Source organism: Oryx dammah, unplaced genomic scaffold (genome assembly GCF_014754425.2).
Source record: "Oryx dammah isolate SB20612 unplaced genomic scaffold, SCBI_Odam_1.1 HiC_scaffold_11, whole genome shotgun sequence".
In the NCBI taxonomy this organism is placed as follows: domain Eukaryota; kingdom Metazoa; phylum Chordata; class Mammalia; order Artiodactyla; family Bovidae; genus Oryx; species Oryx dammah.
In genome coordinates this window covers 32,058,332-32,081,554 of record NW_024070195.1, presented here as the reverse complement: position 1 = coordinate 32,081,554, position 23,223 = coordinate 32,058,332, and the positions used below count along the sequence as shown (strand labels likewise).

Here is a 23,223-nt window from a genome sequence, read left to right as displayed (position 1 = left end):
GCTTATCAGAAAAACATCTTGAAAGGCCCAGGCATATGGCATAGTGATTAAACTCTCAGAGCATCATTGGAAGTGTGTTGGAAACAGCATTTGGCTGGGAATTGAGGAACCTGGCGTTTAATCTTGGATGTACCTCTGAGTTCTTAAGCAAGTCACTTAATTTCCATGGATTTTAGTTTCCTCAGGTGTGAGGTGAGTTAGTTGGGCTAGATATTCATAAAGCTTTGAATGTCTGTGATACTAAAATAAGGCCTGAAAGCACATAAGAAAACTGGATACTGTCACCCATAATAAGAATAAAGGCTTGGATAATATTTGATTTATGAACTAAATTTATAGAAATAAATACTGCAGATGTCAAGGAAAGCTTTGTCTTGTACTTCAGTTGATTCTGATGAGAAGCAACATGAGATCAGGTTAATTAATGCCAAAGTACATTCAGACCTTACCCACAGCTGAGCTTCTGTATATGGTGAAGCCTCATATATGTATGTATATGTCAGGGTCTGCAGACAGATTCTGAAGCCCTAGCTTCAGTTTAGAATTAAGAAACTTTATTTCATTGGTGTTTTACACATCCTTGCATGGCTTTATGCAGTGTATCTGTGTTACATCTCTTTACTTGAGGATGGTTATAATGAAGTACACTTTGTCTCATTGGAAAAATGAGAATCTTGTAAGCTAAAGGTTATTAAAACAAAAGAGCAGATGAATTCTGTTAATAAAAGTATACATGGAATCAAAAGACCAGACCTTCTATATTGAAGAAATTAGATCTATTTAGAGATTATATATTTAATGTTTTATTTAGACATTTATATTTATGACAAATATATTTATATTTATGACATATATATTTATAACAAAATTCTATTTAGTGAAATATTGCTATCACAGTTTTTTATGTTCGTGTGATAAAAACTTTACTAATATGGTGATGAATCAGAGAAAAGCTCAGAAAGCTTTTTCTACTGATATATGATGTGGTGATTAAACATTCAATTTTTGGAGCCAGGCCTCTTCACTCACTAGCTGTGTGATCTTGGGGTTATTACTTAGCTTGTCTGTGCCACAATTTTTCCATCTGTAAAATGGGCTAATAATAATAATACTACCACCAACCTCAAAAGGAGGACTAAAAGGTAGCTAATATATGTAAAGCCCTTAGAATAATGCCTGGCACACAAAACATGTTAGCTATTACTAGGTAAGGGTAGGCAGTTGAAAATAAGAAAATATTATCTATGGACATGTGCTGTGAAAAAGTAAAGTAGGGTGACCTGATGAGTAGGGTGACATTTAAGCTGAGACCCAAATAGCCAGGAGGCGTAGCCCTGTGTGATACCCCTAGGCAGTGGGGAAGGCTAGCGCTCGTGCCCTCACTGGGGAGCAGAGTGCCCAGTAGCTGCAGATGTAGCAGATAAGATGCATCAGAGAGATGGGCTTTGGGTCATGCGAGGTCTCGCTGGTCAGGATTAAAAGTTTGGATTTGCAGGGACCTGCAGTGATGAGCCACCAATAGATTTTAAGTAGGGTCAAAATATAAATGTGTTTCTATCTTCCAAAGGTCACTTTGGCCTTTTGGGGGAGAATTGTGTAGGAGGATGAGGGACAGACCAAGAGTGTGGCTGGGAGGCTGGGGCAGTCGCTATGGCAACAAGATGGTGGCTTATGCTCAACCTGGAAGGGTGGGGATAGAGAGACTGTGGATTTGGGGTATCATCAACATGTTTTAATCATACTCCACCCCCCCCCCGCCCCCATCATTCATTTACTTTGAAAGGAAGAATATTGCATCCTCTAAAACCTTAATGTTTATACACTGTTCCTATACTCTGGAGTGAATCGGTCATTCAGGAATTGCTTGATTTATTAGGTGAATACAGAACCACCCACCTGGAAAATTCAGGCCAGCAATCCACTCTGAGAGCTGAAATGTTTGGTTTGGTTGTTTTCATTGACACATTAATTTGATTATTTCCAGTAGCTCCCTTTCCTTGGCATGCTGCAAACTCTGATTGCGGTGCAATGAAGTGCAATGATGAGATTAATTGGGGGGACTGACTAGCATTGTATTTTGTCCTCTTAAAATGTAGGTAGTGAAAAAAAAATGTAGGTAGTGTGTTTTTATATCTTTCATTGCCTTTATCTACTGCTAAGTCACTTCAATCATGTCCGACTCTGCGACCCTATGGAATGTAGCCAGCCGGGCTCCTCTGTCCATGGAATTCTCCAGGCAAGAATACTAGAGTGGGTTGCCGTGCCGTCCTCCAGGGGATCTTCTTGACCCAGGGATTGAAATCCAGTCTTTTGAGTCTCCTGCATTGACAGGCAGGTTCTTTACCACTAGCACCACCTGAGAAGCTCGATCCACTGCTATATACGGCTTTTAAAGATGGAATGAAATGCTATACTGGGGCTATTAGATGATCATACAGAAAGCGTGTGGCAACAACCCTGAAGGGAGGAGACCCCTGAGTGAGGGGCTGGGGGCTCGTTACATCAGGCTTGCAAGCCCAGCTCCTGCATCTGAGATAAGGAAAGCTGGGTGAGACACCGGCATTTGTCCTCCCTGGGAATGGAGTCAACAACCCCACACAGCTGCTTTCCAGAGGACTGAAAAATAAAGACATGGCTTAAATTGGGAATAACTTGAGTTGATAAGAGGTAAGGGACTTGTTCTCAGCCGAATCTCAAGCACAGGCTAACATTAACGGAGGAATCTTCAAATAGCTGAGACACTTGTGTTGCCATGGTAGTCAGTGATCACTCCCTTCTCAGATATCCTCTAACCGAACCTTAACGAGTCTTCTCTCCCTCTGCCCCCAAACCTTCCATCTGTGGTTCTAGAAATTAGCTTCCAGATCTTACAAATATAAGAGCACTTCTTACATTTCCTGTTTGAAGTCACAAAAATCCTGCTCTCTGTGGATATCAGTAACCTCTTCTTCCTGCCATGCCAAAGGACAGAGGGAAGCATCCTAAAACCATTACCACAAATTGTTAGCTTATTATTATTATTATTTTTAAAATTATTTTCTAAGAGAACTTATTTTAATTTTATTTATTTATTTGTTTGGCCACACCGTTGCAAGGCATGTAGAATATTAGTTCCTTGACCAGGGATTGAACCTGAGCCCCCTGCATTAAAAGCGCACAGTCCAAACCATGGGACCTTCAGGGAAGTCCCTTGTCAGCTTGTTTTAAAGGAAAGGAGTACAGTAAAATCAGAGTCTGGGGAGCATATTTCTCAGTGACCTAATTACTTAAAATTTCTTTGATGGATTTATATGGAGTTTTGGAAGCTCAAAGAACTCAAAATACAGTACAATTCAAAGGGCATCAGCATCGCATAGGATGGGATGATAGAATCATTCCAGGGGCTCTGAAAACATGATGGATTGGAATTCTGGATAAGAGGTGGGCTCTTCCGTTAGCTTTGGAACCTAGTTCTTACCTTCCTCTCTGGCTTTGTCTAGACATGGCCCAAGGAGAATGGAAGCCAAAAGACTCAGTGTAAGGAGGATGCAAGACCAGAGGGAGAAACACCAAATAACAGGCCACTGGAGAAAAAATAGTCACTTTTTAAAAAGAATATAACTTAGAGACAACATGGTTTAGAGTGAGGGCTGTTTTCGCCCCAGGAGGTCTGAATACTGATGGTGCGGCTTGCTTCCTCATCAGATGAGGGGTGGTCTTGACCAGGCTCATGGTTCCCTCCAGTTTCAAGACTTTGGCCCTGTTCTTTTTTGCTACAGCTCTGCAGTATTATTTTGAAAATCACTGGGGCTTCCCTGGTGGTCCTGTGGTTGGAGACTCCCATCTGCCAGTGCAGAGGACGTGGGTTCAATCTGTGGTCTGGAAAGATCCCACATGCCCCAGGGCAGTCAAGCCCATGCTCCTAGATCCTGTGCTCTGCAACAAGACAGTAGCCCCTACTTGCCGCAACTAGAGAAAGCCTACGTGCAGCAATGAAGATCCAGCACAGCCAAAAATAAATACATTAATAAATTAATTTAAAAGAATCACTACAAAAGTGGATAAGGAGATATATAACTAGACCTCTATTTAGGGACATTGATTGGCACTAGAAACTTGGTGATCTGGTTGTATTTCAGCCCCAACTCAGATCCTCTCAACTAGTATATAAAATGTCAGCTTGAAGCCATAGCTTCTGCCCTGGGTCCCTGCACGTGGCCACATGACGTTGCCCTGCTGTGTGCCATGTCCCCTGGTGCCTAAAAGAGGAAAAAAAAAACAATTTTACCAAAGCAAACCCCATCCAAGGGTCTTCCTTCTAACATTTTAATAGAGATAACATTTCAAATTGCAAATAACAGAACTTCTAGTTAGAAGTTGGGGAAAAAAATCTGAAAGTTTGTGAAAGTCAAAAAAGCAAGGACCAAGTAAGGTTATGCAGATGGCAAATTGCAGCCATTCACGCGGAGGTAAAACTTTGGATACTGAAAAATATGGCAAGTAAGCTCTAACAAACAGAACAAATAGGCAGGTTAGCACTGAGGAAAACGGGAAGAACAAAGAGATTTGTACAAGTAACCCTGCGGGTTAGGACTGTAGATTTCAGCGGCATCACTCTGGGTATGACGAGTACCATGACCCAGTGCAGTCTGAGGACGAAGAGGCTTTAGCAGCTCGTCTGGCTCAGGGGATGGTGGCCTGAAGGCTGAGTTAACCAGGAGACATGGAGACCCTGAGACCAGGAGATGCAGGCGCCCTGAACGTATGAAGAAAACTGAAGACACCACCAGGAAGAAGGAATTGTCCTTGCGATGGGGAAGCTTGAAATCTGCCGCTCTCATTCAGCAACTGGAGGAACAAGAGGAAACTGAAAAGACCCAGGATGCGCCCGTCGTCAATCACAGTGGCTTTTCCAATGGCAGAAATGAAAGCCTGTGGATAAGGACCTCCCTGGTGGTCCAGTGGCTAAGACTCTGCGCTCCCGATGCAGGGGGCCCTGGGTTCAGTCCCTTGACTTCACATGGTGCAACTAACTATAAGATCCTGCATGCTGCAAGGAAGATCGGAGATCCCTTGTGCCGCAACCAAGACCTGGCACAGCCACGTAAATGAATATTGAAAATAAATAAATAAAGCCTACAGCTAAAGAACACCATGTTACAACAAATTAGGTGCAGAGGCAAACGGGAAGGGTTATAGCAACTATGTCCAAAGGTGACAGTAAAAATAAGGGTATACAAAAAAACCTCAGGATTAATAATGATAATATGTAGACAGTGTTTTAAATCTATAGAAAAGACATTCACAGACATCCTCATGTAACCTCACAGCAGCTCACGAGGGTACTGATGCTATTGTAGTCCCTGTTTTGCAGGAACTAGGGGCTCAGGGGCATTCAGAGACTTGATCTCTAGGTCCCATAGGGAAAAAGGGGGAGATGAAGCCTCAACCCCAAGTCTTTGGGCTCCAAGTGTGCTTTCCCCACCGTGCATGGTCATAGGAGTCTCTACGTCAAAGCCAGATTTTGCTACAAAAGCCTGTTGAGTGTTATCCTCAGGGATTTTTTTTTTTTTTTAATCACATCCAATGTATTCTCAGGGAACATAACACCAGTCTTCCTTACTAAGTAGGCAATATCCATGCTTGAAACAGATCAGATAACCCAAAATAAGGTAAAATTTACCAGATTCCTACCAGAAGCAACAGTGGAAATAATCTACCTTCTGATTTTTGTAAATCTACCTTTTATTGTAGAGATTAAAAATGCATATATTAATGAAATTTTAAAAACTGAAAGTATATTTTTATATGTGGGGGCAAAGAAACTTAAGCTACTTAAATCTTGCAGTATATCCTACCCTGCAAGAGCTTCAAAGGTGGATATAAATAGTTATTTTAATTTCAGATAAGTCAGGTCCAAACAATTCTCTGAGAGTCTAGAGCAAAGAAGAAAAAGAAATAGCTTACATCATATCTCTCGTTGAATGTATGAGCCTAAAGTGAATTTTAAACCCCTTTCCTGCTAAAGTTAATGGCGAAAAACTCTTAAAAAGCTAATAGTGTTCGCATTTTCTTTTGGCTTTCTTGCAAACTATTGTCAACAATTATACTTTTTTTTTTTTTACTACATTTTCTAATCAGCACATTGTATCTAGAGGGGGACCGGGTATTTTTCACACAGTAGACATACCTCATTAAAAAAACTGTAATACTCTTTTTCATCTTTCTTTAGAACAGTATTTCTAATAGAATTTTTTAAGGTACTTTTGGAATTCTCAAGGTTTTGTAATGTGTAGCTGAATCAAAATTTTAGAGCTGGAAAACAAGAGAGACAGTTGAGTCAAGTCCTGTCATTTTACGATGAATGTGTGGGGTCAGGGAGAAGGGGCTCCACCACCATCACCCCGCCCATTGGGTGCAATGCTGTCTCCAGAACCTCAGCCCGACTGCTAGTCCAAGGCTCTAGAATCCTATTCTCCTTCGATGTTGTTTTTTTGGTTGTACTGGGTCTTCGTTGCAGTGTGTGGGCTCTCCAGTTATGGAGCTCAGTTTCCCCCTCGGGATGTGGGATCTGAATTCACCAAGCAGGGATGAAACCTGCACCCCCTTCATTGGAAGGTGGATTCTTAACCACAAGACCAGCTGGCAAGTCCCTCCTGCTACATTTCTGATAGTCCACGGACCCTTGTTTGTTGTTGCTGTTGCCGTACCTGGCCATTTTGATCTGAAAAAGATATCCATGAATTATCTCTTTGTCCCTTTCCTCTTCACCCTCAAATTAAATCCTTATGAAGAGGCTCAGTAGACTTAGCCCTACACCTGTGGCAGCACCATCTCTCTCGACCAGTTATCAGTTGTCTTGGGCCGCATCTAGAGGGGGCTCGGTGGACAGTATTCCCAGGCTGGGGAAAATAGGGCTCAGGTTGGGGCAGGCAGAGAAATTCCACTGTTGGAGGAGCTACTGTTGGACTGTTTGTTGTGTTTTTGTGTGTTTCTCTCAAGGATACTGAGCTGACCAGGCCCTCTTTTTTTTTTTTTTTTTGGTCATCAAAACAAGTAGCTCCTCTCAGACACCTTAATACATAATTAGGTGTGTCTGTTTACACTTGGGAGACAGCGGGCTTCATGTCCTAAAGAAATACAAGGAGTCTGGGAGTAGCCACAACAGATGTTGACATTGTCCATTTGTGGCGAGTTTATGACTATAGCACCAGGAGTAAACACAGGATGAAACCCCTCTGCAGGGGTGGGTGGGTGTGTTGAGAGGGTAATGTTATCGAGCAGAGTAGAAAGTGAAAGGAAGTCCTTTTTCTTTTTTTTTTTTTTTTCAGTTTGCTCTAGTATTTGTTTATCTCCTACAACAAGGAAAATTTCACTATTTGGCTTTGGCTGTTTGAAGGCTTTTGCCAAATGCTTGACAATCTGTAAGTTTTGATTTGTGTCAAAAAACCCACTTTGAGAACAAGGTTCTATGTAACTAAGATGTGTTTGTTTTTGTTTAAATCACTCAGAAGAGAAATCATCTCTTGTCTATTGTGACAAGAGAGGTTTCAATCAAAGGAAAATTCTCCATATTCTAAAATATACAAACAGCTCTTTGAAATGGATGCCAAATCAAACTCTGAAAGGGACATTTCTCTTGCAGAAGTTTTGAGTTAATTCCGTGTGCAGGGCTTGAGTGGGAAAGCGCAGACTGTCGGGGGAACGGGTTACAGCAACACTGTGTGTGGACTGGGAAGTTACATAAGGAGCATTGCATCAAGACAGTAGGAAGACTCTTGTACATGGTTTTAGGCTAAATCCTAGCAAGTGTTCTTTTCAAAGTGAGTCAGGTTTTCAGTTAAATAAAAGATAGTACTTTGGTTCCTGATATTGGTTCCTCCAATGTGGGAAGGCATGTCGGTCATCACTTTTTAAAAAAATTTCAACCGAAACAGTCCCTGTTGTTAAAGAAACACCATCATTCCCCCTGTCAGGACTTCTCTTAGGATAAAAAGTAGTAGATGCTAATGAGACAAGTCTAGTGGGGAAAAGGGACACAAATTAGGAAACCTGACAATTTCACTCTGGCTCTGCCACTAATTGGCTGCATCCACGAGTCACTGCCTTTTTTCCTTAGCTAAGTTTCCTTATCCGTTGGTACCTGTCAGTTGGGCTTAAACCAGATGTATGTAAAAACAGTGACAACCTGAAAAGCAGTATATACATTTGAGGCATGCTTTTTAAATACAGTTATTACTTTTGAGACAGGAGAGTTGGCTTGGGACTGAAAAAGAATAGCTGTTAGGATAAGGGAGCAAATCCAGGGGACAGGTTAGAATGAGAGATGCACCCCAAAAGTGGTGGGCAAAGCAGAGTTGTGAATCTAGAGCCGACCTGAGCCCTTTAGGTGCAGGTAAACCATAGGTGTAGTAGGTCAGGAAAAGCAGGTGGCTGAAGATGGACCGGCAGAAATCAGAAGGCACAGGCAAACTACAGTTAGAGATGAGGACTTAGGGCAAACCTGGCATCACCATCTCTTTTTCCTTACACACAACACATTTAAAAACTTTCCGAATGTCACTCTTGAGAGAAGCTGCAGTGCATTTGCAGATACTTGCAGATAGGCAGGACAGAGTTGACATTCTCAAGGAATTTACAGGCTGGTAGAGTGGTGAGGTGACTATAGGCCCTCTGCACGTGCCTGCCTGCCTGGAAGAGACAGACCGATGAAGACCGGGGCGGGGGGTGTGGGTGGGTGTGCTGAGGAGGGAGGGGTCACTCTGGGCTAAAGCAAGGACACAAGAAGATGACTCTTGGACGCCGAGGGGGATTGTGAGGTAGATTTTGCAGGCTGCTTAGAATCTCAAGGAACTGAGATAGAGTGAGCGTGGGGACACTGAAGGCTGAGAGGAGACTGTAAAACCAGCGCCTGATCAAGGGAAGATAGAAGAGGGTGGACAGGACAGAACCCAGACAGGGGTCTAGTCTGACTGGATCGTAGAGTTCCTGAAGGACAGTGAGACGAGACCGGAAAGGCAAGTCGGGACAGGACTGTTACTACAGCAAGTGTTTGCTGTGTGCCTAATGGAGAGATCCAGACATGTACACAAACCTGAGGAAAAAGCGTGACATGAAGTCACAGAACGCATAGGCAGTCACCAACAAGGAAAGCCTCAGAAGCCGGAAAGTCGGAGGAGACCAGGCTTCAGGAAGCCAGACGAGCCATCTGGGCAGCAGATACAACACACACACAAGTGGCTCTCGATTCTAGGGCGACCTTCTGGTCACAGCCAGGAAGCCTCTTACAGGGTCTTCATGGACGGGAACCCATCCCAAGGCCTGGGCAGAGGAGGCAGGTCAGCGGATGCATCTGAGTGGAGCGGGAGCAGGGGCATGGTAAGGCTGGGTCCCGCAGGACATGGCTTGAGGCTGAAGCCTGTGGTTTTGATCTCAGATTAACGTGGGTCGTGTGAGGCCTGGGAGAGCCGGTGGAGCTGACTTGGAGACTGAACCAGGGCACTCTGGTCATCTGGTTCACGTTCCAGGACTTGGAGCATTGGGTGGTTTGAGTCACAGACATTAAGGTTCAAGATGGCTTCGGGGCTGTTGGACCACACCGGGGCGCTAAGCCCTTTGAAGGGAATTTTATTTGAAGAAAAACTGCGCCCCGAGCTTGTCAACGTTTTAAAGGATGCTCCCTCTGAGGTGGCTGCTGCCTGGAGACGTCCTGGGTCAGTGCTCGAGTTGGTCACAGGGAGAGTCAGGCTGTGCTGATGCCGGATTTAGAGGGGCAGATCTATTCTGACTTTAAGAAGGGGAGAATCGAGCCCGATCTGAAAACACAGTCTGTACATTTAGGGGATGGTGGAATGTGGTCGCTATGGTGATTATTTGCTCTCCTAGCCTCCTTTTCCCACTGCAAGAGGCATGTTTATTTTTACAGAAGAGTTTGGTTGGGTCTGGCGCTGGGTGTGTGGAGTTTAATGGGGAGCTTCCAGGATTCTGATTCCAAACTCACGTTTTTCCTAGCTTGGACCCCAGTTTTTACATTTTCCTTCTTCTCTGGCTCTTCTAATTCAAATAATACCGTATGAAGGGATACCCTTGTGAGATGGAGATGTTTACCATTTGCTGTGTACTTTTGCCAGTTCTCACTTACAAGAGTCTTATCCAGGGAGAGAACCTGAGGAATATAAAGTGTGACCTGCTTACAAGTCACTCAGAACTTCAGTGGTAAAGACCATGTGGGAATTCAGAGTCCGAGTGGAGCCCTCAAGATAGGGATGAAGAGCCAATCTCCCAGTTCCATATCCCACCTCTGCCTCCACCCCCAGGACGGGTAGTTGATCAGAACTCTTTTCATCATTGCCCTACAGGTAGGCATGGCCTCCAATATGTTAGCACTCTCAGAAAAATGACACTGAATCTCTGCACACTGCTATATTTAAAATGAATAACCAACAAGCTCCTACTGTGTAGCACAGGGAAGTCTGCTCAATGTTATGTGTCAGCCTAGATGGGAGGGGAATTGGGGGAGAATGCTGCTGCTGCTAAGTCACTTCAGTCGTGTCCGATTCTGTGCGACCCCATAGACGGCAGCCCACCAGGCTCCCCTGTCCCTGGGATTCTCCAGGCAAGAACACTGGAGTGGGCTGCCATTTCCTTCTCCAATGCATAAAAGTGAAGAGTGAAAGTGAAGTCGCTCAGTCGTGTCCGACTCTTAGCGACCCCAGAAATGGATACATGTTTATGTATGGCCAAGTCCCTTTGCTGTCCACTTGAAACTATCACAGCATTGTTAATTGACTCTGCTCCAACACAAAATAAAAAATTTTTTAAAAATTACACTGAATCTCTGAACAGTGGAAGGGACTGTGGCAGCGGAGCCCCCCAGGTCTGGGGCCAGGTTCTGGGTCACCATTTACTGGTCTGTAACCTTGAGGAAATCTTTGAGCTTCAGTCTGTCATCCATAACGTGGGGTCAGTGACACCGTCTCCCTTCCAGGGCTGGGTTGAGGATTTAATGCTCTAATGTGAATAGACGTCTTTCATGGATGCCCTGCAGGTGGGATCCTCAAATCTCTTCCCCATTAGTAAAATCTGTGACACCACGAGATGCTGGGACTACAGAAACACCTGGAAGATCCCTATGGTTGGAACAAAGACTGGGCTATTAAGCACCAGTCCATGCTGGTCCCCAGCCCATCGTCACGGCATTCCTAAACAACACACCATGCTTGAAAGATTCTCCCATTGAAGCACCTCAAAGCGCAGAGGGAACTCTGGAATTCCTCCCACACACTCTGCTCCCCCATTTGCTGACATAACCCCAAACCACCCAGCTCCTGCCTGGAGAGCATATTCATGTCATGTGAATATTCCTCCATGATATGCCTACTTTGGTTTTAATATAAAAGTAACATCTTAATTTACTAATATCAGTAATATGTCCTTAAAAAAAAGAAAGAAAAAAACTCCCCCATGTATTCCCTTCTTTATTTCATGCCCTCCTATCAGCTAGGCTTGGGTGTCTAATATATAACAGCTCAGCCAGTTCATAAATTTCTGCTTTTAATGTAGTCCTGAGTTACCACCAGCACAGGCCACAGGAAAATACCAGCCTGTCCCTTCTAAATTCAGGCTTTTTGGAAAGATTAACTTAGGAACAATTTATCATTTAGTTGCAATTTTTAAAATAATCTTAATTGGCCACATATGTTATCAAATAAGAGTGGGTCTTCCTAGCCTCTGCCTCTGTCCACGTGGCCCCACCCCACACGTGCGCATGCGCACTCCTCGTTGCCAGGATGTCAGAAAATTAATTCTGTCACCCTAGGCAGATACCGTCACAGGAAAGCCGCCCCCGATCCAAGATAAGATTACTGATACCGAAGCTGTTATTTTTAGGAGGGAAAGGCTATTGCCTTCCAACCTCCTTCCCTCTTTTTCCTAGTCCCTCCTCTCTTTAATTGTGGCTCTATGTTTTGGTAGCCATAAGTCATTAGTGGTTTTTAATTTCTCTGAAACTGAAATAAGGTCTGAAAGGGTGGATTTGTCCCTTTTTTCCTCCTTTTTTCCCCTTCTTTTTTTTCTGGCTAATCGGAGGAACGCAACCACATCTGAAGCCACTTGGCTCATTATGAATTTCATGGAAACTGATTCTCTGAAAGTGTTTCCATATGTGTGTTCCCAATATATCCCATCCTCTCTAAATGGGAGCACAGACGTGTGCATGGGCTGGAAATGGCTTCAGGATGTGACAGAGCAATCATATGACCGCCGCGGCACCGTGGGTGGCCTCTTCTGAAAGACACGGTGTCCTGGGTGCTGGCCTCCTTCCTGCTGAGGATCTGGTTTCAAAGACTATCCACCCTTCCTAGCCTTTAAAAAGTTCTTCATCAAGGCCTAGCGAGAAGAGCCCTCTCATGTTTTCTGTTTTTTTGTTTTTTTTTAACTCCGTTTCTCTCCCCCTACCACCCCATCTTTTGGTTTCTTCCTCCTCTTAGCCTCCCTCCCTGTGCACGCACGAACACACACACTAAGCATCTAACCACCTCCCTCCTCCCCCTCACCAAGAGGAAATGTATTATTCCAACAATATCCTCAAAATTTGGGTGGGTTAAAGGGATGGTTGAAGTTTTTGAAAATTGCCAGGTTGTACTTTTTTTTTTTCTCCCCCTTTTTCTCTCTTTCCTTCAACGTAGCATACTTCCTTAGCCTTGGGATCAGCTGGTCTCAGAATTTGTGAGCGTGCAGTGGAAAAGTACAATTCATTACAACACGGAAAATAAATATTTATACTGGATAGTCGAGGCACTTTTCCTCTCTTTTGCACAACTATGGAACTTGCTGGTCTGACCTTTTATTATCTTCAAAATATCGATTTCAGATTCTCATTTTTCTGCTTTCTTTCCCACCAGCCTGACCCATCACATTTCTTCCACATGGGGTGTAGTTTTCTGACTGATTTAACGAAATTAAAAGTAAAATTAATTGAGTGATCAATACATGATCATTTTAGTGTGAAGGAATAAATTCAGGGAAAGAAAGAAAGTTGATGTAAAATCTCTTAAAGCCTCAGTGTGGAAAATGCAAAGTAATCTTCTGGGTAGAGATGAAAGTTGATTTTTAGATAATGTTTATACAGCATTTCTGCTTCTGTCATGTTATCTGCTTGGGACTTTGCTAATAGTTCATTCATTTAGCAGATTTTTTGGAAGTACCCATCTTTTCTCAACACCATACTGTGGAAATAGGGAGGATCTCAAAGGAGGTTACATGGTTCTTCTTCATTTGCTCTCCCGTTAGTTGGAAAATGAAAATACTACTCTAAATACCAAGTACTTCTAAATACTCTAACACTAAATATTCTAAGTACTTCTTTAAAATACCTTAGTTGGGAAATGAAAATATTTCTCTAAAACCAGTGACAAAACTTTTACCACAGAGTGGTAAAATTTACATATGTAAATGTCCTGAATATGTAGGGTAAAGAAAAGATGATAAGGATTTGTATACCTGAAAGTTCTTGTGTGGTGGTGAGCTTTGAAGGGCATGCTTACAGTACCCGGGTCTGGCAGACAGCAGTAGCTGTAAGTCTGAGCATGCACAGAGCTGCAGTGAGGGTCCTGAGTAAATGTCCTACCACAAACAGGAAGGTTCATCCTGAGCAGTGTGAGACGTGACCTTGGAAGGGTAGAACAGGAAGCTCTGACGATGCCAGTAGTTTCCCCATTATCTTTTATGTCCGCTTTGCAGAGCTGTTCGGTCACACCTGGTAAAGGGTAGCCGTGACCTGTGCTGGGTCGGCGTGATACCCTCTGGTTTTTCAAGGCCTTGCACCTGCGTGGCCTGAAAAGGTGGAAGATTTTCCCGTTCTGTGTTTGTTTTCAGAGAACTCCGATCTAAGGCCGACGCTCTGCGTTTTCCTGCTGGCATGCACTGTCAGGGCAGCCAAGGGGGAGATGTTCACGCTGGCCTAGGACAGAATTGCATTTTCATCTCAGGGTCATGAATATCCACCTGTCTCCAGGCTGCTACTTCTTCATCTATAAAGGCCATCCTCAGTTCTGGGTGACGCCGACATACTGGCTCTATCTATTGTCCAGAAATTCAAACAGGATGTGAGCTTTACTACTACCCACTCCAAATAAATGACAAAACCTTAGTGGCAGCAGTTACCCTGGGGTCCTGGGGACAGGAATGTGCCTTTCACGGTGCACTTGTAGCCTGGCCCTCTTTCTCCTTTCTCTCTTCTCCCTCTGACTCCCCAGTGCAGACTTAACATAGATATAGGCTCTCAGGATACGGACACAGCCCGGTGGCATCTGTTCACTAGTGGCAACTACCATTGGTGGGCCTCTGTCTGAAACGTGAAGTCAAGTGATGTAGTGATGTTTGGGGAGAGCTTTGAACACCCTTTAAAGAGAGTTTTATGAGAATTCATAATTTAGGAATTGTCTTTGAGTTACATTTAGGTCTGATGCCACCATTGCTGAATGCTTATTATATCTATTTTCTTAATGCATCAAAAACATACCAGCTGTTGCACAGAGTTCTTGAATCCCTAGCCCATTTGCCTTGTTCATTGATTTATTCATCCATTCATATGCTTACATTAAAAAAATTTAAGCTCTTACCCTGTAGACTGTTCTGAGGGATATGAGAGGAAAATAAATCATAATCCTTACCATCCAAAGTTTACTTTGTAGTTGGAGAGCACAGGCTAAGAAACAGCTAATAATTCAGTAAAGCAGTGGCTGAGAGCCCGAAAGAGTGATATGGAAAATAAATGCTGTTAGAACAGGAGTGAAATAGGAAATTATATAATAGAGCAGTTGGGAAGGCGGCAGCCAAAATGTAGAAGGGGAAGAAGATGTTTAGAGGAGAGAGGTGATGCTTCTTATTCCAGTAGAGAAGATGCTGCAAGGGGGTTAATGAAAAGTGTTATTGTCTAGTTGCTAAATCATGTCCAACTCTTTGTGACCCCATGAACTGTAGCCTGCCAGGCTCCCCAGTCCCTGGGATTTCCCAGGTAAGAATACTGGAGTGGGTTGCCATTTCTTTCTCCAGGGAATCTTCCCAACCCAGGGATCAAACCCACGTGTCTTCTTCATTGGCAGGTGGATTCTTTACCAGTAAGCCATCAGGGAAGCCCTTAATAAAAAGTACCTGGATGTTATTTGAGATTTGGTGAAATGATAAGTCCTACCATTTAAAAGGCTTTCATGAAGCTTTGAAGTTAATACCTTATTGCTGAGAAGTCTGATGGCTTTTCATACAGTATATGTTTGCCCTTGCATTAAAAAAGGACAGAGAAGTCTGCATTTGTCAACCTGTGTTCCACCTGGACTCAAGGTCCCTGGTCCTTTTCTGTGTCCCGACCTGCCCTCCGAGGTTGGGATGTATAAATTCCACTCCCTAGCGGAGATGGTCCCTGGGTGTGATGTTTTCCTAGCTGACAGCCCTGAATGGCAAGTACCCCAGTCCAATATTCTTTTCAAGCTCTTATCTCCTGTCTTGGCCCATCTTCAACCAACCAAGCCATAATGGTTTGAGTGTCTACTGAATGAGAAAATGTATGTGAAAGTACTAGGGAAAGAAACATCAAGCATGGTTGTTATTAAACCCAAAAGGGGAAGATGAATGAGTATTAGATCACTGCTGTTGTAGCTCCCTCTAGTTAGGAGTCCAGCACAAGTCAAGATAACTAGCATTAGACAGCAGCATGTGGAAGGCGCTGAGTGGAGGTTTGCGGGTCACAGGAACCAGAGATCAGAGTTTCTCTTTTATTCTCCCTTATCTTGGTTTCACTCCTTCCCCACCGCACTTTCCACTTGCTCAGAAGACGCAAGAGACCTGGTTGGGTAAAAGCAGGCTATTTCGTTTTTCCCCATAGACTTTGGAGGGGAGGGGCAAGAAATTTAAAAAATGGTTTTCACAATGATTAGACTTTGCATTCACTGAAGAATAATCAGTGCTTCCTTTTCTTTCCTTTGGGCTGTGCTGGGTCTTCGTTGGGGTGCGTGGGCTTTCTCTGGTCTAGCACGAGGGGTTAGTTGCCCCACAGCATGAGGGATCTTAGTTCCCCGACCAGTGGATTCTTAACCACTGCACCACCAGGGAATTCCCAAGGAATTTTTACTTTTAACTTTGATTTTATTTTTATTGGAGCTTCATGGGCATTTCATCAATATATTCTTCCCCAGGTATATTAGATTGTGAAAAATTGCTGCTGCTGCTGCTGTTTCAATGAGCAAGTTTCCGGCAGCTCTCTTTCTGATAAGGAGAGAAATCTGCAGGTCTCTGATTTTGGCAGGGGGTGCAGAGGGTCATTCTGGAATAAAATGCATCTGTAGGGAACCATCAGGTCCTAAGGGAATCAAGCCCTTGACCTTGGTCTCAATCAGATTACACCATGAATAACTGAATTAATTGCTCACTGTTTAGCAAATTAGGTCAGCAATTGCTGAAAGAGTTTTTAGATAGTCTCCCAAGGACGGTAACTCTCTTTGGGGGCAACACGTGGGCACCAGAAGAACCTACTTAAATATTTTTAAGCAAATTTATTTCAGCATATAGAACTTTTAAGGCAGATATATATATATATCTGTATCTGTGATTGTGTCGACCAAATTCCTTAAGGGTGACTAAGATTGAAGAGAGGTTAGAAGTCCGAGAGGTCTTGTCTAACCGTGGTTTTGCCTCTCTGGAGCTGGGTGATTTTGTAGAGTAAATGGTTCCCTTTCTCTGTTTAGCTTCCCTATTTTTCAGTGGGTTAGATTAGGATTATCTAGACAGTAAAAGACGAGTTTGGATTTTTGTCACCAGAATACCCCAAACCAGCAGAGGAGGATAAATGGGTACCTTAGGGAACCTGGGGGCATAGTCTAAAGCCTCCCAAGTGCAAAATTTTATTGAAATCAGTTTTCATTTGTCTAAAAATTCATCTAAGTGTTCTAAAGCTTTACAAATGGAAAATTTTGTTGAAACAATTTTTTCGTTTGCCTGAAAACTCACCCAAGTGTTGCGTGCTGCTGCTGCTGCTGCTGCTGCTGCTAAGTCGCTTCAGTCGTGCTAGTCCATATCATATTCGTGTTTACCATACAGCATCTGCTTGTTTCCAGACTGAGTAAAGCCAGCCTATTGGGAAGATGTACCATGTTTATCTTGGGTTTCAAGTAACTCCTGGCAGTACTGGATTTATTTAATCTGTAGGTTGTGATCTGGAGTTTTAAACCAGCTCTGGGGAGCTCTCAGGCTACAAGGCAGATCACTGGGGCAGTTACTGAGCTTTGGCTTTATGTTTCTAAAATTAGATTGGGGTAAGAGTACTTCCAGAACTCTCCAAGTGCTCGTCCTTATCCTTTTAATAAATAGATATTACATTTTCTTTAGTTGATATAATATCCAGGTCTGTAGATGGTTTGCAGTTGTATGTATTGTGGTTGGTGGTGTGGGTATGAGTAGTTTAGGACACAAAGATCAGAACAACCTGGGAAGATGGTCTAAAAGAAAAACTGAGTTCTTGTACAGAAAAGAGATTAGAAGTATAGAAAGAAAATTTAGTTATAGCATTTGTTTCTGTAATAATTATTATAAAAAATAATTGACAGTAGGAAGGAGTTTAAGTTCTTTCTTTTTAATTTGAGGATTCTTTCAGTCTCCCCACCACTGATGATTATATAAGAGATCTCACGTGAGACTGCAACAAATTGTTAAAATTTCTTCCTACAGAACACATTGCAGTGTGACACAAAATGACAAAGCAAGTTCTATAGAATCACTTTTTTTTAAGTTATAAAAATGGCTGTATAATCCCTTTAAAGTCCACATCAGCTCTCTTTGCTCAGAAGGAGTTAAATCCTCAAGACCTGACAGTCTTAAGTGACTGGAAGCCATTGGTGAAAATTCTATAAACCTAGCAGAAACCTGTTGCATTGTGTTCTATAAACCACAACCAGAGCTCATTAATTGAAAAATGAATGTCAATTTGCATTAGCCGGCATCTCTAAACCCAAAAGGTACAGTGATCCCGGCATGTGATGGATAATAAAAACATCAGCCAAACGTATCAGGTAAAATCGAGAAGTTGGGGGTAAGGGGCCGGAGAGATAAATTCAAAGCCACATTGGAGTTTACTGGCAGGGTCCCACATAAAGGGTTTTAATAGGGCTTCTGCATTGAAATAAGGGAAACCACATGGAATTTTAATTATAAGGACAGGATATTTTAAGTATAAATACTCACAAGAAGCATTTTTTACACTGATGAGCCTGTTTGTGTGAGCTCTGTGCTTCTGTGGAGCAAACGCTGCTGTTTTAAGTGTGACTTCTTTCCTTTTGAAACTGCTCACGTTATTCTGGTTTCTCTCACGCGAGCTGAGTGTTGAGCTTAATGCGTACAGAAGTGGCCTGCCTACACCTATTAACTTTCCCGACTCAAGTTCACCTAGATGCCCTGCGATGAAAATGGGGCTGGCCGAGAACATCTGTGGTCTCCATGCCGGGCCTGTATCGTGTCAGGCACTACAGAAGCCCGGGGCAGGGAGATGGCAGGTCTCATCTGCACTACCGTGGGCAATTCTGTCCACGTCTCTCCTTGCACCTTTTCACACTTGAACTTGTCAGCATTTCGTACTTGGGAGGGGTTAGGGAGAGGCCAGTGGAGGATGGAAGAATTTATCAAAAGCAGAGAGCAACTGCCCAGACTGTGCAAGTTTTGGTTTGTCATCTTGAAAGTGTTTGCTTCCGGTATTAGAAGCTAGCTGCTCACCAGCTTTCCCCTCTCTGCTTATGGGGCCTGTGGATTCCGGGAAGGTTTACTGTGAGGGGTGGGAACTTCCCAGCCTCCCCTCCCCCTCCCCCAAGGCAGTAGCTTCTCCTGCTGTCTTGGGATTCACGGTGATAGAATGGTAGAACCAGAAGGGAACTTAGAGCTCATCCCCTCATTTTACAGATGATGACACTGCCACCTCTGACTTCTGCCTCTGGCCTTCCACTCTCAGTAAGAAGAGCCAGGCAGGTGAGACTTTTCACAATTGCTGGGTTGGGCTGGGTGGGGTTGTCTGACTGAGACTGCCCGATGAGTGAGAAACACTTTTGTTAACGACATATTGCTTTGAAGTAGACACCTTTAGTTATCAGTGCCCACTAAGGCACTTAACCTGAGCATTTTACAAAGAACACAAGGCAGTGTGTATTTTAACAGAAATGAACAACTCCCCATCAGCACCTTGAAAGAAGAGGATTGGGATACTTCCTTTAGGATCCGAGAACGGGGGCTAAATAAAAAGGAAGCTGAGGAAGTACCTGCTCACTAAGGCCTTCACGAATTACCAAGTGAGACTTCACTGGTGGTCCAGTGGTTAAGGTGGCCCACTCAGCCTTCTAGTGCAGGGGACAGAGGTTCGATCCCTGATGGGGGAACTAAGAATCCCACAAGCCACGCATGGTGTGGCCAAAAATTTTAAAAGAATACTGAGTGTTTTCCCTTATAGATAAAAGTGGTAGGAAAAGCAAATATATGAGAGCCAAAGGATTGGAAGAGTTCAGGTGTGAACAAAATCTTTAAGAACACTGGTATTATCGAAGGCTTGTCACAATTCTGTCAGTGTTAGAAATTCATAACCCAGTCTTTAAAGATCACAACTATAAGTTTTTGGCATTTCCGAAAACTAATTTCCACATGAAGTGGTTTCTAACTGTGGTTTCATAAGTTGAGTGCCAGAAATACCTATTAAGAAGGCATCCTGTTAGTTTTAGAAGTTAAAGGACCTCATGTTTTAGGGGAAAACTGTCTTTGCTTCAGGTTCCCAGTTCAAACTGGCCTGCAGCTAATTCTGTAGGAGGTGGTATATGGGCCCGGTAGGTGGATGGTGAGATGCCCTCCTGTTCTTTCTCCTTTCCAGGGAGCTTTTCCCCAAAGCTGCTGTTGGCATGTGGCCTTAATCAGGTCTTGCTTCTCCCGTCAAGACTTGACGTGCAGTGATTGCTAGGTGCCAGCCACTTTCAATCCTGCTAGCTTAGGACCCTCAGCAGTTTCTAAGGGTCAGACTCTTCCTATACGACCCCAGACACGTAAGCTAGTTCCAGAAAACATTGAAATCTAGTTTGATTTTCTTTTTGAAATCAGTTACTAAGATGAGGGAAAAATACATAAACTGATTACGAAGATGAGGATTTTACATTATTTTACAAGTTCAAGTGATAGGCCCGTGTTAGGGTATCTTTTTTACAGTCCTTCATTGATGAAAGGGCCCTACTAAGAGTATCAATACCAAAACGGATCATTTTGGAATTTCTTTATTATTGGGTGAGAAAAAGAAATGTGTCAGACTTAGTATAAAGGTCACTTCTAAATATCTGAGGTGCCACAAGAAACAGAAAGGGAGGAGAAAAAAAAAAATGAGGATTCAGTCTTAAAGTCTGGTGAGTGAAATCTTTCTCATGAAGTATGGGGTTTACATGCACAATCTTAGCACATATTTGGGTTTTTTAAGCCCTTTGGGATTCTCTGGGGCGGTGGGGGGTGGGGTGTGTGTGAAGAACTTGAGGCTAAAAGACTGTAAAATGAAAAAAGAAAAAAAAAAAAAAAACCCAAAAGACTGTGTAGTGACTGGTGCATTTGAAAGTCTGTTTGTGGCTTGCTGTTCCATTGGGGAAAAGCTAAAGTTTTCTTTTTTTTTTTTTCCTTGTTAAAAAAAAAATTCTTTCATGATTTTAATTTGATTTTTACAGATTTTTCCCCCCCCCATCTTCTGTTGTAATTTTTAGGTGCTTCAGAACTGGGCCCTTTTTCAGACCCCAGGCAGTTCCCAAGCATTTCATCCCTCACTGAGAGCCGCTTCTCCAACCCACGAATGCACTATCCAGCCACCTTTACTTACACCCCGCCAGTCACCTCAGGCATGTCCCTCGGTATGTCCGCCACCACCCACTACCACACCTACCTGCCACCACCCTACCCCGGCTCCTCCCAAAGCCAGAGCGGACCCTTCCAGACCAGCAGCACGCCATATCTCTACTATGGCACCTCGTCAGGATCCTATCAGTTCCCCATGGTGCCCGGGGGAGATCGGTCTCCTTCCAGAATGCTACCGCCGTGCACCACCACCTCGAATGGCAGCACGCTATTAAACCCAAACCTGCCCACCCAGAACGATGGCGTTGACGCCGACGGAAGCCACAGCAGTTCCCCCACCGTTTTGAATTCTAGTGGCAGAATGGATGAATCTGTTTGGCGACCCTATTGAAACTTCCTCAGCAGTGGCCCCAGCGGTCTTGGTGGGGAACCACATCCCCAGTGTATCAACATATACATATATAGAGAGTGCATATATATGTATATCAACTCACTATCTACAAAGTGCCTGTTTTTTTTAGAAAATTTTCTTTTCTTCTTCTTTTTTTTTTTTGGCATTCAGTCACTCTGTCACGATCTTGCAACCCTAAGAGGGTAAATCTTGTAAAGCAAAAGGCCCAAGAGAGAGACAGTCCTAACCAGGTTTCAGATCGTTTTCTATTTAAACATGTACTTTTGCAAACAAACAAAGGGAAAAAAAAAAAAGTTATTTTTTTGTTCGCTGTTGTCGTTTGGTCTCTTATCCTCAATCATCTGTTCAGATGCCAGTTCAGAGAGGTGGACTCCAAGTCCGGGAGGAAGAGCAAAGCCGCTTCCTCTCTGTGTTTTGAAACCACACGTCCTTATGGTTCACGGCGCCGCAACATGTGGACCAGTGCCCTGGGCAGACCCGCTTACAAAGCCAGTCCAGGTGCCTGCGAAGGGAAAAGAGGCAGAAAGGAATGCTTCCACTCCCCTGCCATCCATTCAGAGTAACTGTTCCAAACTTTTGCTTTCATACTTTCTGCAAGTACTCATTTGAACTGTTTGGTTCAGTTGTTTTTATTTTTATTATTTTTTTCCTACTTTAAGAAAGTGACTTCAAAAAAAATACTGATCAGGATAGATTATTTTATTTTACTTTTTCATACTTCTTTTTTCCTTTTCCCATTGAACCAAAAGGAAATCCAATCCTGAACCACCTGCCCCCTCCAACCCACTCCTTCTTTTATGCAAAACTGAAAATGGCAATACCTTACTATAGCCATAATGGTAGAGATAGTGTTTGCGTTTGGCTGTGTGTTATTTGTCTTTTTTTTTTAAATTATGAATATGTGTAAAATCTGAGGTAACTTGCTAACGTGAATGGTCATATAACTTTAAAGATATATTTATAATTATTTAATGACATTTGGACCCTTGAAACATTTCTTAGTGTATTGATATGTTGACTTCGGTCTCTAAAAGTGCTCTTTATTAAATAACAAATTTCTTCAGTGGGCTAGAGCCGTATCTGAAATATTGCTAAGCAATTTCAGTTCATCCAGGCACAATGTGATTTTTAAAAAATACTTCCATCTCCAAATATTTTAGATGTAGCTTGTTTTTGCGATGTATGAAGGAATTGATATGTTTCGTTCTTTTCAGATCTTTGATTGCCTCTAACACAGCTTTGCCTTTTTTAAAATATAGCAATAATTAAGAGATTTAAAAAGCAACCCTGAGTCCTTTATCACTTATGTTGCCCTTTATCAGCATAAAATGCTGGAGTGATGTGGTTTCCTAATTTCTTTGAAATAGTGATGACTCTCGTCATATTAAAAGACAAGCACAAGTGAATCCTTGAACTGCAGAATGGCGTTCTGTGGTTTCATAGTTAAAGCAAAACTCAAAATTGCCAGGCTTCACGGTGAAGACACAGTCAGCTTAAAGCCACACACGTAGCTGAAGGATCAGTCACGATACTCAAGGTACAGGAGAGCAGAACTGTGCCAGGGAGCCTTACCCAACCCGCCTTACCCAGACAGTAAGTCAGGGGAACCCGAATCTGCCTTAGCCTGGGCCCCACTGGCAGCTCTCCACAGAATTTGCATTTAAAGGAGCAGAATTAAGTCATTGTCTTCTGAGAGCAAGGTCATCTGAAGGAGCAGGCAAGTTCCAACAGGCAGCTGAGAACACACAGGCTGTGGGGACCCATACACAGCCTCTGATACGTTGTATTTCTCACCATGGAGGGTGTCAGGAAGGCAAGGCTTGGTGGAATCTGGTGTCTCCTACTGCGTGTGAACTTGAGCTGAAGCCCTCCTGTCGGATGCACTCTGAGCTCTCCTGGTCCTTAATCCAAGCCAGGACCGTGTCATGACACCACCAGGCAGATCCGCACCCACCTCCCCCACAGGTCAGGGCTCTTTCATTCAAAAT

At 43.3% G+C, this 23,223-nt stretch overlaps 1 protein-coding gene across 2 annotated transcripts in view; it reads left to right on the top strand.

Annotated features, from left to right (window-relative positions):
* Positions 1-22,086, top strand: part of RUNX2 (RUNX family transcription factor 2) — a 224,964-nt gene extending 202,878 nt beyond the window's left edge. Inside the window, exons 8-9 of one of the 2 annotated variants that reach the window (XM_040249530.1) lie at positions 18,919-18,984; positions 20,736-22,086. In XM_040249530.1, the coding sequence (XP_040105464.1) occupies positions 18,919-18,984; positions 20,736-21,214 (545 nt within the window). In that variant the 3' untranslated portion in view covers positions 21,215-22,086. The remainder of the gene's footprint in view (positions 1-18,918; positions 18,985-20,735) is intronic. The other variant, XM_040249531.1, reaches the window with a different exon arrangement.
* The last annotated feature ends 1,137 nt before the right edge of the window (positions 22,087-23,223 follow it).